This window comes from Muntiacus reevesi, chromosome 14 (genome assembly GCF_963930625.1).
Source record: "Muntiacus reevesi chromosome 14, mMunRee1.1, whole genome shotgun sequence".
NCBI classification, from domain to species: Eukaryota; Metazoa; Chordata; class Mammalia; order Artiodactyla; family Cervidae; genus Muntiacus; species Muntiacus reevesi.
Window position 1 is genome coordinate 9,408,122 of NC_089262.1, and position 18,023 is coordinate 9,426,144.

Below are 18,023 nucleotides of genomic sequence, written 5' to 3' on the forward strand. Positions count from 1 at the left end.
GGTCCAGGAAGATTCCACATGCTGCGGAGCAACTGAGCCACAACTACTGAGCCCGCGCTCCACCAGAGAAGTCACCGCAATGAGAAGCCCACACAGTGTAACAAAGAGCAACCCCCACTCGCCACAATCAGAGAAAGCCCACAAGCCGCATGGAGACCCAGCACAGCCAACATAAATAAAATTAAAAAGATAAAACAAGAATGACTTTCTATCTGGACCTGCCGCGATCGGCTCAGTGTGTGGGTGCTGTCTGGGGACAGGCAGCCTCTCTAGGTTATTCACTCCTTTTTTCCCTTGGGCTATATCCTGGGGTGGTTCCTCTGCTTGGTGGGGCCTCTGGGCTCCTCACTAGGGTGACTGTATCAGGTTCCCAGGGCTGCCAGAACAAATTGTCAGAAAGTGAAGTGAAGTTGCTCAGTCGTGTCCAACTCTTTGTGACCCCATGGACTGTAGCCCACCAGGCTCCTCCATCCATGGTATTTTCCAGGCAAGCACACTGGAGTGGGTTGCCATTTCCTTCTCCAAGAGATCTTTCTGACCCAAGGATTGAACCCGGGTCTCCCACATTGTAGGCAGACGCTTTACCATCTGAGCCATCAGGGAAGTCCACCAAAAAAACTAAACAAACAAAAACAATTGTCACAAACTGGATGTCTAAAAACTACAGAACACTATTCTTCCATAGTTCTGCAGGTTAGGAGTCCAAGATCAAGGTGTCAGCAAGGTTGTGATCTCTCTGAAGGCTCTGGTTAAGAATCCTTTGCCTCCTTCTAGCTTCCAGTGGCTGCTGGCAGGCCCTGTCAATCCTGGACTTAGCTGCATCACTCCAGTCTCTGCCTCTCTTCACATGGCCGTCCTCCCCCATCAGCCTCTGTGTGTACAAGTCCTCTTCTCATAAAGAAACCACTCACGAGGGTTTACCCTAATTCAGTGTGACCCCATCTTTTCTTAAATATCATTGGAGTGTGGTTGATTAACAATGTTGTGCTTTTTTCCAGCTGAGTGAGTCAGTTACACGTATATATTCTTTTCCATTGTGGTTTATCACAGATGCTGAATACAGTTCCCTGTGCTTGACAGTATGACCCTGTTGTTTATCCATCGTATATGTAAGAGTTTGCATCTGCTAATCCAAAACTCCCAGACTGCCCCCTCCCCACACCCCTCAACCCTCGGCAACCACAAGTCTGTTCTCTATGTCTGTGAGCTTGTTTCTCCTTCACACATAAGTTCATTCATGTCGTATTTTAGATCCCACATATGAGTGATGTTCAGATGGTAAAGAATCCGTCTGCAATGCGGGAGACCTGACTTGGATCCCTGGGTTGTGAAGATCCCCTGGAGGACGGCATGGCAACCCACTCCAGTATTCTTGAATGGAGAATCCCCATGGACAGAGGAGCTGGGCGGGCTACAGTCCATGAAGAGTGGTCACAACTGAGTTACTAAGCATAGCACACATGACATTTGCAGTGTGACCTTATTGTTTAACTAATTATATCTGCAAAGACCCTATTTCCAAATAGAGTCACATTCTGAGGCTCCTGGTTGACACAAATTGGGGGGGACGCTTATCCAACCTACAGCAGTGACCCCAGCCAAAATAAGCTTGCCCACAGGCGGAGCCGGACTGACCTTCACTAAGTGAGCCCTGAACACACATTCTGCCTGAAGGTGACGATTCTTCTCGCCAGATGCTATAGGAGGGTATTTGATCACATGGTGTGTGGTGAAACAATCACAGGTACATAAGTGAGTCAATTTCAAGGTCTATATCACCTGACTAAGGCCACAGAAAAATGCTTTCCCTGGAGGAATCCTTAAGCATAAAGAGGAAAAAAACCAACACAATAACTTCATGAATAATTAAGGCCTAGGCTGTTCTAACATCTTTCCATATTTATTTTAAGCCATATTTGTAAATTTTTAATTAAAAATTAAAGCTTTAATTGAACAGAATAGGAACAAAAGACAAAATTTTAAAAGGAGGAGAAACAAGGAGGAAGTCAAGTGTTACTGCGTGTGACTCGTCGGGGGGAGGGTGTGGGCTATGAATTGTAACCCTCCAGGCTCCTCTGAGCAGAGACGAAGTCGACCCTTGCCCATCACCCCCAGCTCTGACACCCGAGGGCCCCACCTGCCACTCCCTCCTGGAACCCCATAATCTATCATTCTTAACAACTCTCTCCTTCAACAAAATTTAAGAGAACTTTTTTTCTCCCCATTTCTATCCTCTTTTCTCAGTGATGGATAGATATTTTAGGAACAAATAGGTCAGCTTTTAAAAAATTTCATTTCTTACTTGCAAAATGAATTTTAAGTGGAAAAGGACTAAGGGCATTACCTTTTCATTTTATATTTCATATGTGCTTAAATTTTGGCTATGTCAACGTGATATGCCATTTTCCCACGAAGATTCACTACATCTTTTTAGAAAAGGAAAAGTCAAGGGGCTCTTCTCTGTAGAATGTTCCCAGGGAGTGTGTCCGATGCTTGAGACTGGTGGGGCGGACATCACCACTGATATTGGTACAACAGGCATGGCCAGAGAGAAAGCAGCAGAAACTGGACAGAGTCTTTTAAGACATTTCAATTTGTACAAAGACTGCACAATGTCAGTGTTCTAGATCCTAGTTTACTAAGGCATAGGTCTTCTTTTTAACTTAAATTTCACTCTGATAAGCTTTTGAATATTTAAGAGTGGTGCAATTTGCATTTATAATCTTTTTTTCTTTATGAAAAATAAAAAGGTGTACTCTTTCAGAATAGCAATTGCTTACAATTTTCACCTTGGCTTCCTGTCCTGAAAGGACAGAAATAAGTTTGAATCCTGCTAGGAACAAAAGTTGGGAATAATGATATCTGATAATGATTTGATAAATTTACTTTTACCTGTCATACACTCCTATTGGAGTTATATGTTACACTGAGCTAGGAAACACTATCCCAGGAAAAGAGTTTAATTTTCTTTTACACTTCATTTTCCTCATATATTTTTGAAAATGTAGCTGTAGAAACAAGCCAAAAATATGAACTCACTTTAAGTCATCAGTAAACAGATGGAGGAGTTTAAGAACTGGAAAACAATGTCTACTCTATTATCTAGGACATGTCTTAAAATGTAGTCTTTAAAAAAAAAAGATACTCATCGTATTAATTGTTTAAATTAAAATGTAAGACAGAGGTGGAGACAGGGGACTTAAGTGGGGGTAGGTGACTAACTCTGTGTGGGTCCCCTGTCATCCATACTCTGGGACTTTGGAGAGGAGAAAAGAAAGTAAGAAATAAGGGGGAAGGAGGAGACACCTGACAATTAAAGGCAAAAGGGATATTGGCCAAGTAGATGCCGCTCAGCGAAATGTCAAGAAGCAAATGAAAAGAACCAGCACCTGGGAGAGGGCTGTCCACTCTTTGGTCGGGTGGTTATCTGCGTTGCTCCAGCACAGATCTACAATCTCATCTCACAGAACACTGCATTTCCCATCTGTGTGGTGTAGTGGGCGGGCAGGGTCTGGATCAGGAGTCTGGATGTGGATGAAAATACTGGCTTCCTGACTTACGACACATGACTTATTGAACTTATAATAAATGTGAGAATGAATTATATATGTGAAGTAGAAGCTCCTGGACCTTGGAAGTCAGGAATTTTATGAATAAAAATGCTCCTCTTAATTTTACATAAAAATCAGCATACTCTGTAGAACAAATGCAATTTATTGTCCTTTTTTATAAGATAAACAGGGTGCTAAATCACATACTTATGTTTCAGCCTGATTTCATGGAGTATGACAGTGGTGGTAATGACACATTGGAAAAGGCTGGTAACATGCAACTTAGGCATTTTTATACAATTTAGGTAAATTTCAAGGGTAAAAAGATATGCAGATATTGGGAGGAAATGTATAAAAAATGCTAATGATGGTTATCTCTAGGGGATGAGGTTTATGGGTGATTGTTACTTATTACTTTATGCTTGCGAGTATTTCTAGTAGTCAGCAATAAACATGTACTACTTGTAAAGTTAGAAAAGAAACAATGAATGTCTTTAAAAGTGAAAAAAAGATTAAAGCTATAAATTAATGGACCAGATCAAGGTATGCAAATATTACATAAACTCACTATATCATCTTCTTGGGTAAATACACTGTATCATTTTTTTATATAAAATATACATAGAGTACATAAAAATGACTAAAAGAACAATTGCTGTAATTCTATTTTCTGCTTTAAGAAGCAGCAAAGCACCAAATTCTTTCTAAATATTGTGATAGAAAAAAAAAATGTTTCTTGCAAAGGTACAAGCCCAGATGTTGTTTATAAATTGAGATGACCTGCTTATTAATTTACATTTTAAGGACTATATTCAAATCATTTCTGCAGTTCCAGGAGGACTTTTGCTGGGTGCACTGCATTATCTATAATTTAGCTCAGTGACATGTGTTTCATAGCTCTTGTTTTGGGGGGATTTGATTTATTAAGCCTCAGTTACATACAAATCATGATTTGTGCCATAAAACTTCTCTAACATTTAATAAGATATTGAAACTATAATTTAAATAAGAATAACATAAAATGATGAAAATATTTCCAAAATAAAAAGCAGACCTAAAACAGCTATGGAGATAGCTCTCATAGACACAAACCAGTGATGGTTAAATTTAATTGAATGGAACAAAATATTGATATTTACTTCTGCCTACAGGAGGTACCTTAAAAATGAAGTCTACAGGGCAGCCCATAAATTCACAGCTCCACCCTTCATGTCACTGCTCCCCTCCCTACCTGCTTTCACTCTGTCCTGTAAAATTGCTCCCAGACATAGCTGATCATTATGTTCTCTTGGTAAAAGCTTCGCCATAGCTGTCTGCCCCTTAGAGATTCAAGTCTACCCTTCTGAGCTTTACTTTGACATCCCTTTATCACTTAGAATGAAACAACTAAGCAAGCTGCCTTTCTTAAAGTCTGAGGTTTGCAGATTGCCTACAGACCCTGGAGTTATGTCCCCCACGTCAGTGTCAGGAGTGTGTGCTGATCTTTCTGGCCTCAAGGAGCTCCCAAAGTGTTGACTGGTGAAGCCCCTTCTCTGCCTGACCCCAGCCTCATCTGGTTCTTGAAAGCGTTTGTGACCACACTGGCTGAATAAGCCACTCCTTCGCCAGTTTTTCCTTCTGTACTATCCTGCGTGCCAAGTCGCTTCATTCATGTCCAGCTCTTTGCCACCCCTGCACTGTAGCCCACCAGCCTGTCCATGGGATTCTCTAGGCAAGAATACTGGGGCAGGTTGCCATTTCCCCCTCGAGGGGATCATCCTGACCCTGATCAAATCCACGTCTATTATGTCTCCTGCACCGGCAGGGGGTTCTTTACTACTAGTGCCAGCTGGGAAGCCCATTATATACTGTCCTAATCATCAAACCAGGACTCACTGTGAGAGGGAGGGTGACAGGCAGGAAGGCCAGGGGTCTCCAAATGCAGGAAACAGGCTGCAAGTGCCAGACATTTTTCTCTCTCTTAAGCGGCAACATGAAACAAATTAGAGATTTTTTTTTTCCTTCTCTACAAATTTAAAAGGAGGTTTCTCGTAAAATGCTCTGTTGCCATGACACCTGGTTTCTTTTCACCTGAAGCTAACTACTCTCAAACCTTGAGTTAACCACTACATTTTTTCTTATGGAAATGTTTGTCTTAAATTATGTTAATGTGCCCCAGACTCTGTCTTCAATCCGCCAAATGGCTCAACCTATTTGACAAACTACTATGTCATACTCAGATATTGTTCCCCTAATCTTTGTAAATGAAACTATTTGTGTGGTAATCTGCCCTTCTACAAGACTCAAGTCAATCGTTTTATGGCCTGGGATGAATTATCCGGTGCCATTCTGAGTTTTAAGACATTCCTTTCTTTTCATTAACAGACTGTGAGTGACTATATAACATACAGATGCAGACTAGCAGGGGGGTACTCTCTCTGCCCCCTTCTGATGCCTATGTCAGAAGCTTTCTCTGTCTCCTTATACTTTAATAAAACTTTATTACACAAAAGCTCTGAGCGATCCAGTCTCGTCTCTGGCCCTGGATTGAATTTGCCTCCGGGGGCCAAGAATCCCGCGTCTTATCATTCAGCAACAACCTTTCAACTGCATGGGTGTTATTGTCTTCCAAGGGATTCGAAGGTTAAGAGGTTGCTATGTTTATTTTTGGTTTCCTGGCCCCTTCCTGGCACACAGCAGGCACTTAGAAAATGCCCACGGATGTAACTGCTGAAAGGCAGGAACAGCATACAAAGCAACTTCTTTCATGTAAATAAAGATCTTGGTTTTGTTGAAAGAATTAAGAATGTCAGTATAACCTCACAGACTAAAATCTAGATGCTTTCACCATGATATAAATATTTAAAACATTTTTTGTGTATTTTTCCAACACTAGTTATAAGCAAATGGTAATAGTAGAAATTTCTTGAAACCTTTCATCTGCTGAGTCTTTATTTGATAAATTCATTTTAGCCCTTTCCCAGACCTCTTTTCTTCCCCTGTTAGTCCAATCTGCTCATTAATGTAGAATGATTCACAAACATATTTAAATAAGAGATAAAAACTCATATTTCTTTCTATAAGAAGGGAACTGTAATGGAGCAGGACCCTATAGGGTCCTTCCCAGAAGAGACCCTCATCCACGTTGGCCACTGGCCTTTTGTCTGTAGAAAAACTTTAGTCAAAGAATAAATTTAATCAGAGAAGTAAGAAGATGCAGAAAGAAAGGAAAACAGTCATGCAAGACAGAATAATACTTTAGCCATTAAACAAAGTCAAGGACCTTTAGTTCCTCCTCAAGGACTACAGATAAATCCTAAGCCATGTCCTTTGAGCTGTTTTGCAGATACTGAAACTCCCACCAGTGGGAGAAGTTAACTGTATGCTGCCCACAAGCATGTAGACCCCAGACCAGTTGGAAGCAGAAGGTTGATAATGCTGACTCCAGATTACCTCACCACCAACCAATCAGAGGATGTCCATGAGCTGATCACACCCTGCTCCTTCAGCACTCTAAGACCCATCACTACCCCCTTCAGGGTGGGGCACAGTCTTCAGGGCATTAGCCCATTGTGGCCCCTTTGCCTGGCAAAGCAATAAAGCTATTTCTTTATACTCCACCCAAAACTCTGTCTCTGCATTTCTATTTGGCACCAGTGAACAGAGGCTGAGTTTTGGCAACAGAAGGAGCTTAATGAACTAAGAGGGAAGTGAAATAGTCACCACATCCTGATAGACCTTACTTTGTCACTCGCATGATAAACACTGAAAAGTGGGGAAAACCCTAAACGCGGTTTCATGTGGGCTAAGAAAAGCCACGCAGGCTACACGAAACTCTTTCTGAATCAGATGTCCTCCTTTTTGCTTCCTATGAGGTGCTCAGTCCTGGCCTGAAGCAGAAGCAGCACTGGTCAAGCCTCTGTGTTTGTGAACTTGGCCCAGATGACCCACAAAGGGGAGTCGTGAGCCTTCACTAGGCTGGTTTCTTCATCTGACTTTTATCAAAGGAAGCTGAATGTTCATATATCAGTATCCTTCATCCTTAAATCAAACATCATGAATATATAATCACATTACTATATAATTTATAGAGAATATTAATTGATGGAGATAAACCAATCTTTATTAACTATATGTCTACAATTGGTTCTGAAGCACTTCCTTCCACGATCCTCATTAGGAACAAAGACACTCTTTACAAATCAAGGATGTTAAGAACGGAAAACTACCTGTAATAGTTGCATATAACCGGCATAGAAAAATGAGGTAGAAAGGGTCAGAAATGCCCACAGTTTTAGCTTTGGATGAGCTATATTTCTTCCAGTAGGGCAGGAGGTTTCTGAAGGATCATAGAATTTAAGAGGTTATAAAATGGATGTCTCAAAAGTGGGGTGTAGAGAACTGTAAATTTGGCTTATGGTGGAGCCTATCCAGAGAAATCTTGTCAAAAGATCATTATTTCATGACCTTGAGGAAAAGCAAAATTGTTGGAGGGTTTCCTATTCCTGTCCATGAATGCACACTGATATTTATGGAGGCCAGCTCTCTTCAGCTCCCTTTATGCATGCACATTCACACAAACACACACACCCTTCTCAAGACTGGAGGCTAAGAGTATTGTTATAAATATTCATGAGAACTTTATTATTAAAGTCACTAAAGTGATCCTGTGTCTTCTCAGTTGAGACTGGTACTTACACCTAGAAACTGATCAATGGTAAGAGAAGTGTCAGCTTTGAGGCAGCCCAGCTAAAGCAACTCTGTACATTTCACTTCTGAAATACAGACTATTTGACTAGGTATCTTAAACCACATATATCCCACCATTAAGTTAAACTGGCAGAGATTTCTCACTTTCGTACAATGTACAATATCCTTGGGAACACTGTTTCTAGAGATTAGAATAAGCATACCTTAATTATTACATTCTCTTTTCTAAGAGCAAAAACTAAACGGAACATCTAAAACATCTCAAGAGATTTCTGGGTGATGAGTTTTGAAAAAAACACATTGGGAGATAATTACAACACATTTGCTACTTTTATTATTTAAAAAAGACATTTCACACCACAGGCCTTATTAAAGAGCTATTTTTAAGAATTACAAGCTCTAGCAGTCACACTGAACATTTTTAAAAAATAAAAATAGATAGCAGAGACAATTACTGTGATGCCTATGTATTTGTCATAGGCTCTCCCAACCAGTTGGTCTGCCTGGTTATTCTATATGCATGATATGTCACAACACTTGCTTTCAATCAAAGAAAACTATATTTGGTTGCGATGACAACATTTATTTATGTATTTTTTGCCTAAGATCTAAGAAAACATGTTAAATAAGTCAAATACTAGGGTAGGTACACGGCAGAGGAAGATGAATATACCTCTTCAGTACCGCATTAGAAATGACTTTTGCTAGCTTCTTGCACTCTATTGCCATAAGAATATTCCAGAACATTCTGCTCCTTAGCAAAACAGCAATAAAGTTACAGAAACAAAAAGCACCTGAAGACAGAAGGAAGTGATGATGACATGGGACTCACCTTAGGCACCCAGTGGCGTTTCGCAGCACTTGTGAGGAATGCAGCTGTATCTTCCGATCGTCCTGAAGAGGTGAGTTTTCCCAGCCTGAGTGTGGGATAATCACCGCGTTGGTCAACACTGCCAGGGTGTCCTGGATGATTGGCATTTTGAGTGCATCACAAGATGAGAGATTCCAAAGAACTCCTGCAAGATACACACAAACAGAGCTTTTGGATGGCCACCGTTTTCCTTAATCGAGTTAACAGCACAAGCGGGGGGACTGAGATAGTGTAAGCACGTGTTCTAGAGTGTGCCCTTCGCTTTAAAGCATTTGTATGAACCCCTTACAAAAGTGCTGTGAAAATCTAACATGTAGGCAGAGGAACTGTGACATGATTATATCCATTCCATCGTGGACAGTAATTTAGGGTGAGAGAACCAATGGAACCAAGGATATCAACCCTGCTTCCATGCACAATTAGTACAATGAATCCAAGTTCCCAGATTATAATCAAGACCAAAAAGGTCCGAGAGTGAGCTGAAATGGACTAGCAAGACATCTGAAATAGACCAGGAAGGCATCTTTGTTTTATCCAAGATCCCAACATGCACCTGTGGTCTATTGGATTCCTTAGTTTCCTATAGAACCAGCCATCACTGTGCAGGACCTTCCAAGGATCCAGTATAGGGTCTGGTGCTCACAGGCTCAACAAGAAATTAAAATTTGCTGTCACTGGTTCTGCTAGCTTTTCTCTTAAAACAATGCACATGGGGGACCTATAGATCGTTCTTCCTTATGTAACAGCAAAGAGAGCAGTAGAAATGGAAGACTGTGCCAATAATAGCTTAAAATGGAATTAATTTTAGAAAAGGTCTAAGAATTACATACACATTATAATATCATTTGAAATGCTTTTAGAATAATTGCTCTTTTGTTGTTCAAAATTGTACACAGAAAAGTTAAAAAAAAAAAAAAAGAGTAATATTCTCTTTTCCTGTGAAAGACTGCATTTCCCCCAAGGCTAATTTAAATAGCTGTCATCACTGCAGATACTGAGAATAAAATATCATAACTGTCTTTAGAAACACAACTTATAGTTTACTTATTTAGTAACTTTTCAATCGATTTTAGAATGATATTGTGCTTCATCTATCATGTTATTAATAAACAGAATTCACTTATTTCTTAAATTTGTTTTATTAGTTTCTTGCTTTGCTCATATTGAACTATCCAAAGGCATTAATAATACTAACCTGAAAGTCAATGATATCTGATTAATAACTAAAATAATACTTTTAAATCAGTTCTAAAAAAATGTGACTTTAGAAACAAACTTTTCCACTGGTCTTTCAAAAGAACATTTTCTGGTAATTTTATTTAGGGAAATGCAAGAGAAACAAAATGGTTTTGGTGCTTTGAATGTACAAATGAATTGTTAGTACAGGGGGTTTGCTTGAGGGTGAATCCTGTCTGCCTGTTTTTGTAAATAAAGTTTTACTGGAACACAGCTCTGTCTGTTCATTTACATGTTGTCTATGGCTGCTTGTGTCCTACAAGGCAAAAGCTGAGATTTTGGGACCAAGATACTATGGCTTCCAAACCTAAACAAATTACTATTTGGCCTTTCCTACTCACCTCTGTGGTTAGTATATGGGCCATTTTCTATATATTTCTGTGTGCATGTTTGCATTGCCATTAGCATCCTATATAAAAATGTTTATTGGTGCACAGAAGCTGCTCAAAATATATTCTGACTTGAACAGATGTGAAATGCTAGGAGCATTATCATGTACATTTATTTTGATTTAAATAATATATTAAGTTGCTTTTTAATTCATTCCATTAGGAAGCATTTTACTGAACTTTGGATGATAAAAATAATCAAGATGGATACTTTCATTTATTCAAAGTCTCACAACAATATTCTTTTTTCTAGTAAAATAAATACTTTTCAGTTTTAAAAAAGCACATTTAAATGAAATTACTATCTACCTCCAAGTTTGAGGATAACTTTAAAAAATATCACATTAAAGAGTTTGCATATTTTTTAACTGAAGTATAGTTGACTTACAATGTTGCATAAGTTTTAGATGTATTGCAAGGTGATTCATACACACACACACACACACATTTATATACATAAATATACATTTTTTCAGACTATTTTCCATTATAGGCTATTCTGTTTTTCTAAGTATACAACACACATATACAGACACTAAACACTGAATTTTTCCACTACTAAATCCTGATTTGAAAATACAATACATGAAAATTGAGGCTTGTAAATGTTTTAAAAATGGGTTCTAATTTTGCTATAAAATACATCTCCTCTAAAGACCAAACAGTAAAAGACTTTTCCATTTTTATCATTCAATGAATTTAAAAGATTCTAAAGACATTCTATAATAATAAAGAGATTTTTACTGCTTCCTAACAAACAGAAAAGAGGTAGGAAAACAAAGGAGCAAATCAAAGATGAGGTGAAGGCCTCACGTACTATCTGATAAGGGAAACACGGGAAAGAAAGAGACATTTCAGGCGACTCTTCATCTGGCTGTTCTGCCTCACCTTTCTTATTAATTCACTCATCAGTGTAACCTAATTCCGAATCAGGCACAGACAGAAGTTTCCTGATCACGTACCCCCGCCTTTCCAGACAGGCTCCATCTGTGTTTCACAGGCTGATCAACTCACCACAGTGCTTGACCCAGATCTCTAAATGCTCTCTCCTGGTTTCTATCCTCAGCCCACACGGGCTCCCAGACCCTGAGAAACACAGGTATCTCTGGTCAGGGGCACGTTTTACCACGTCTGCGTGGATGAGGACTTGGTAAAGTGGATGCAACACTGCAGAATTTCTTTTGGGGGAAATTCAGCAAACAAGTTAGCGGCAGGGGGCCCTCCAAACTTGGAGTCTGGGTTATTTTATGTGGACAGAGAGGAGCTTGAGTGTAGAAGAAGCAGTCTCTGGGGACACGAGGTAACGCGAGGTGCAACTGGCAGGAGTCAAGAGTGGGAACAGCTGGGACTCTACAGCTGTCTTGCCAGACACCCACACACACACTAACTCACATGCACACACACGTCCACACACAGCACACACATACATTCACATATACTCACAGACACATCCACTCATACCTACACACATCCACATACAGCATACTTACATACAGGTTCAGTCACACCTACACACACACACTGCACACATACATTCACATATACGCACACCTGCACACATCAGATACTCACACAATATACTTACACAGACAGACAATGGACATGTGCATTCACATATACTCAAATATACACACCTATGCACATTCACACATATACTCACATATACTCACACACATACATACACACATGCTCACACCTACTCACACATACACGCACTCAAGCAATATATTTATACATACACACTTACACGCGTACATTTATAAACACTCGTACATACACATATACACACATTCACATGTATTCACACACACACTCACACAATATCCATAGACACTCTCATATATACACATTCACACATACACATACACACAGAAACTCACACCTATACATATACACACATTCACAGGTATTCACACACATACACACTCACACACACAGCCATTAGTCCCTGGTGAAGGGAGACAGATTGGTGGAGAAAAACATGGGCGTATCTAAGCATTCTCCATGAACAAACGGAAAATAGGTGTTTTGCTCAAATTTCTCTTCACTCCTTCCCCTCTCTCTTCCAGGGCGGTTTCCTGATGTTCCCTCACATGGAGGGGCCTCATCCTTCCCCTCTCGAGTGAGGTCTGGACTCAGTGCCTTGTTTCTGACCCACAGATCAAGGAGGAGATGACAGAGGGACCTCTGAGGCGAGGTCACGGAAGGCACTGGGGCTTCAGCCCAGCTCCTTCTCAGGTAGTTTATTTGAGGGGCCCCTACCGTCACCTGTGAGGACCCTCAAGCACCATGAAGATGCCCACCTAGAGAAGAACGGAGGCATCCAGCCAGCAGGGACCCCACTAGGAAGTGGACCCTCGACTCCAGCCTACAGATGATGCAGCCTCATCCGTGTGGGACCCTGAGCCAGAGACATGCAGACCTGCCACTCCTGGGTTCCTGCCACTCAGACACCATGTGGGGCAAACCATTGTTTCAAATTGCTAAAGTAGGGGTAAGTCATGATGCCAACAAAGGTTCATCTAGTCAAAGCTATGGTTTTTCCAGTAGTTATGTATGGATACGAGAGCTGGACTATAAAGAAAGCTGAGTGTCGAAAAATTGATGCTTTTGAACTGTGGTGTTGGAGAAGATTCTTGAGAGCCCTTTGGACTGCAAGGAGATCCAACCAGTCCATCCTAAAGGAAATCAGTCCTGAATATTCATTGGAAGGACTGATGCTGAGGCTGAAACTCCAATACTTTGGCCACCTGATGCAAAGAACTGACTCACTGGAAAAGACCCTGATGTTGGGAAAGACTGAAGGTGGGAGAAGGGGACAACAGAGGATGAGATGGTTGGATGGCATCACTGACTCAATGGACATGAGTTTGAGTAAACCCCAGGAGTTGGTGATGGACAGGGAGGCATGGCATGCTGTAGTCCATGGGGTTGCAAAGAGTCGGACATGACTGAGCAACTGAACTGAACTGAACTGAAGTCATTGTGCAGCACTGGTAACTAACGTCCCTTCCTTTCATTTCCCTCTCCTCCTCCTCTGTCTACTGGACTCACTTTTCCCCATCACAGCACTTTTTCCTCATTACACTTCTCATTCTGACTTAATATTCACTCGTTTTCTCGTTCCCTACAACTCCTCTGGCCTCTTCTAAAGTCTATTTGTGAGAGGACAGAAGATACAGGAAGGGGATCTAAACTTTGTAACTAAATTTAAAATGCATTTTAATTTGGGTGAGAAATAACATTTAACTTTTAAGAATGTACCCCCTCTTCATATCTGGGACTTACGAAATGGCGGAACACTGTCTCTGATTTGGAATAATGTTGTATTAGTTTCCTGCTGCTGCTGTAACAAGTGACTGCAAAGGCAGCACTTACAAAAAGGCACATGTATGGACTTACAGCTCTGGAGGTCTGAAGTCTACAATGGACCAATGGAACACAGCAGGAAGTGTTCCTTATGTAGGCTCTGGGGAGAATTTCCTTGCCTTTTTATGCTTCTAAAGGCTGCCTGGGTTCCATGGTCAAAGCCCGCATCATTTCAACCTCAGCATCCATGATCACCTCCTCTTCTCTGATTGAACCTCCTCCCTCACTGTTGTAAGGACACCTGTGATCACATTAAGCCTGCCTGGATAATCCCAGATTATCTACCCCCCACCCACTTTAAGATCCTTCACTTAATCCCACCTGTACACTTTGTTTTACTGTGTAAGATAATATTCACAGGCTCTGAGAATTAGGACCATGGACATCTTCAGGAGTTACTGTTCAGTCTCCCACACAGCCCTTGAAATATTCTGTTATGCTTAAAATTAAATTTCTGATTGCAGTTTCACAATCACGCCTCTCCCTCCTTCTCTACATTCATTTTGAATCAGAACCTTTGGTTTTCTCATTTACTCAGTCCACACAGACCCACCAGGGTCTCATGTGCACCAGGCTCCGTGTGATACACAGGGGACTTCAGTGAACATGACAAAAAGTCCCTGTCTGCACGGCGCTCACATCAGTGCAACTCCGCATGCTCGTCTGCGTCTCGTTTCTTCTCCTTCAACAACACGCTCATTTGTCACTCACATTTCTTGGACTTCTTGTTCTTTCAATCTGGAACATTGCTCTCCAGACCTTTCCAAGGCTGATCCTTCCTTCTATTCACATGTAACTTAAATGCACTAAACTCGGAGAAGATTTTTTGGCTCAGTCAGTCTAAATGACCTTCCCAGGTGGCTCCACGGTAAAGAATCCAGCCGCCAATGCAGTGGACCCAAAAGATGCAGCTTCAACCCCTGGGTTGGGAAGATTCCCTGGAGGAGGAAACCAACCCACTCTAGTAGTCTTGTCTGTAAAATCTCATGGCCAGAAGAGCCTGGCGAGCTGCAATCCATGGGGTGGCAAAGAGAGTCAGACACGACTGAGTGAGCGCGCGCGCACACACACACACGCGCACACACACACACACACACACACACACAAACTATCTTTCCAGACTCTTGCTGTCAGATCCCCTATTTTAATTTTTAGCAGAGACCTCATTATCATCTCACATTTCCCAAGCTTTCTTCTCCCTGTCATCATTTTATGAAGATATTATTGGCATGCAGCATGCTATGAATTTAAGGTGTACAGCATAAGGATCTGGCTTATATACACCATGAAATGACGACCACAGTAGGTTCAGTGAACATCCATCATCTCATAAAGACACAACATCGACAATGTAGAAAAACATTTTTTCTCGTAATGAGAACTCTGAGGATTTACTCTCTTAACTTCCACATATAGCACAGAGCAGTGTTAACTATATTTATCCTGCTGTACGTTATAACCCTAGTAGTTATTTATCCTTTAATTGGACTTTGGTATCTTGATGGCCATCATCTAACTCCCCCTGCTCTTGCTTCTGGTAACCACAAATAAGTCTGCTTTCTTTTTCAATGAGTTGGCCTGTTTTTGAAGTATAATTGACCTACAACACTACGCTAGATCCTGCTACACGACATAGGGATTTGACATTTCTATACATTTCGAAATGATTACCGTAAGTCTTGCTGCCGTCTGTCACCATACAAAGATACTACACAGTTGCAGACTGTATTCTGAACACTATATATTTCATATCTGTGACATTTATTTTGTAATTCAAAGTTCACACCTCTTACTCCCCGCTCACCTATTCCTCTCTTTCCTCCACCCCCTCCTATGCTTTTTCATTACTTGGTTTTCTGTCATTCGCTCACTGCCCTTTGCCACAACAAGGTACCACCCAAGAAATGAACGCAAGGACCCGAATGTTTGCAGCAGACAGAACACATACAGCACACAGAATATGCTCTGACACATATTAGATGCTCACCAAATAGCTGCAAAATGATTATAAGAATTGATAATTGAATGACATGACCCTGAAAGGATGATCGCACTCTAAGCAGTGAACACTTGTTTCTTTTTTTGTTTTGGTTTCAGCCATACATCGACATGAATCGGCCACAAGTATACATACACCCCCCTCCCTCCTGAATGCCTCTCCCATCTCCCATCCCACCCCACCCCTCTAGGTTGTCACAGAGCTCTGAGGTGAGCTCCCTGTGTCACGGAGCAAATTCCCACTTGCTATCTATTTAACATGCAGTAATGTAGATATTTTACATGCTATCCTCTCATAGAGTAGTGTACTGTTAGCAAAAGGAAGTACTGATTTGAAAGAATAGAACAGCAGAGGCAAGATATAATGTTAAAAACAACAAATCTCAATGAGAACATAGAAATGTTGTATGTATAACCCTTGACTCAACACAAATTCTACTTTTACTAAGTAGAGAAGAATTTTTATCACTAAAAAACAAGCAGTTTATCATTAGAGTGCTTATTTCTAATGTGTTATTTGGGTAATTTTCCCATATTAATTCCCTGATAATTCTACATTAGCCAAGGTAATACTAAAATTTCAATTCATGGAAAAACTGTGGAAAAAAATTAAATTCACAATAGCACTCAGAAGCCATAAGCCACCCTGTCTATTCTTATCTGAATATAACATAAAGAGGTTTTAGTATTTTGGTTGATGGTCACTAGCAAATTTTAATTTACTTGATGAAAATATGCTAATTTCTCCCAGATTATAATCTGTCATAAAATTGTTTTATAGCATCTTTCCTATAATTATATGTATTCAATAGCTTTCCTTTATCAGTATAAAATTACGGCTGCTTCAAATGTAATTTTGACAGTAGGTTTAGTTGAGAAGACATTTAAATAACTAATTATGTATACTAAATATATTTCAAATATAGTTTATTTTTATTTCAGGCACAGGATGGCTTTTTTTTCTTAAGATTATCCATATTCATGAGAAGTAATTGGTTCATTAAAATTTCTTTAATAAAATCTTAATTACTTTCATTGGATCCTTTACTCTGTTTTAATAGAGGGTAATTGTGAGGTTTTTTTCTGAAAGGAGACAAAGACTATTTAAAAACAAGGGATCAGATTGACTAGAAAGAGGTATTTAATAATTACAAGTCTTAAAGCATGATAAAATCAAATGTTGTCTTGTGACGATATAAGACTTTCCTATGACCTCCTCACTTTAATTTTTGAACCTGAAACACAATCCCTGAACACAGGTAAGGCTCAAGCTGAATAGTTGGATTGAATTCATTTTAAATGAATGCTTTTCATTTTTATTTTCTATTAATCAACTAATTAAAATTAATGTATATATGAAGATTTATTTTAAACTAATCTATCATTTGTCTTATTCTGAGAGCGAAAATTTGTGCACCTGGGAAAGAGAGAGGACAGAGGACTTTCTCTTCCAAAAAAGTCAAGGTCAGAACCGATTGGGGGTGAGAGTGGAAAATGGGGGGTGGGGGGATGCATGGCCATCAGTACCTTTTCCATATCCTACCACTTACACCTCGATTCATGGGTGTGTAGAAGGTGGCTGATCAAAATCTGGAGGCCCACGACACCCTGAATTTATGCTGTGTGCATTTGTGTGTGTGACTATGCACATATGCAAGTGTATGCAAACGTGTACATGCGTGACTGTACATGTCGCACACATGCACAAGTATGTGTGTGTGTGCACATGTATATATATTTGGGTGCGCCACATAAATACTCTTATCCCTTAAACGTCACGTCTCTCAAGGTGCAATTGTTGAATTGGGACTGTTTTGATAATTCTTCCCAATGGTATACATGATAGCCTCTAACAGATGAATAAATAATGCTCATTTAATGCTTTTAAAAATAAAAGCATTGATCGTGAGTTAATGCTAA

General features: G+C 40.2%; 1 protein-coding gene across 2 annotated transcripts in view; it reads right to left on the bottom strand.

Annotated features, from left to right (window-relative positions):
- Window positions 1-18,023, bottom strand: part of CTNND2 (catenin delta 2) — a 1,077,052-nt gene that overhangs the window by 186,591 nt on the left and 872,438 nt on the right. For both annotated transcript variants that reach the window (XM_065905365.1, XM_065905368.1), the window contains one exon: window positions 9,073-9,256. In XM_065905365.1, the coding sequence (XP_065761437.1) occupies window positions 9,073-9,256 (184 nt within the window). The remainder of the gene's footprint in view (window positions 1-9,072; window positions 9,257-18,023) is intronic.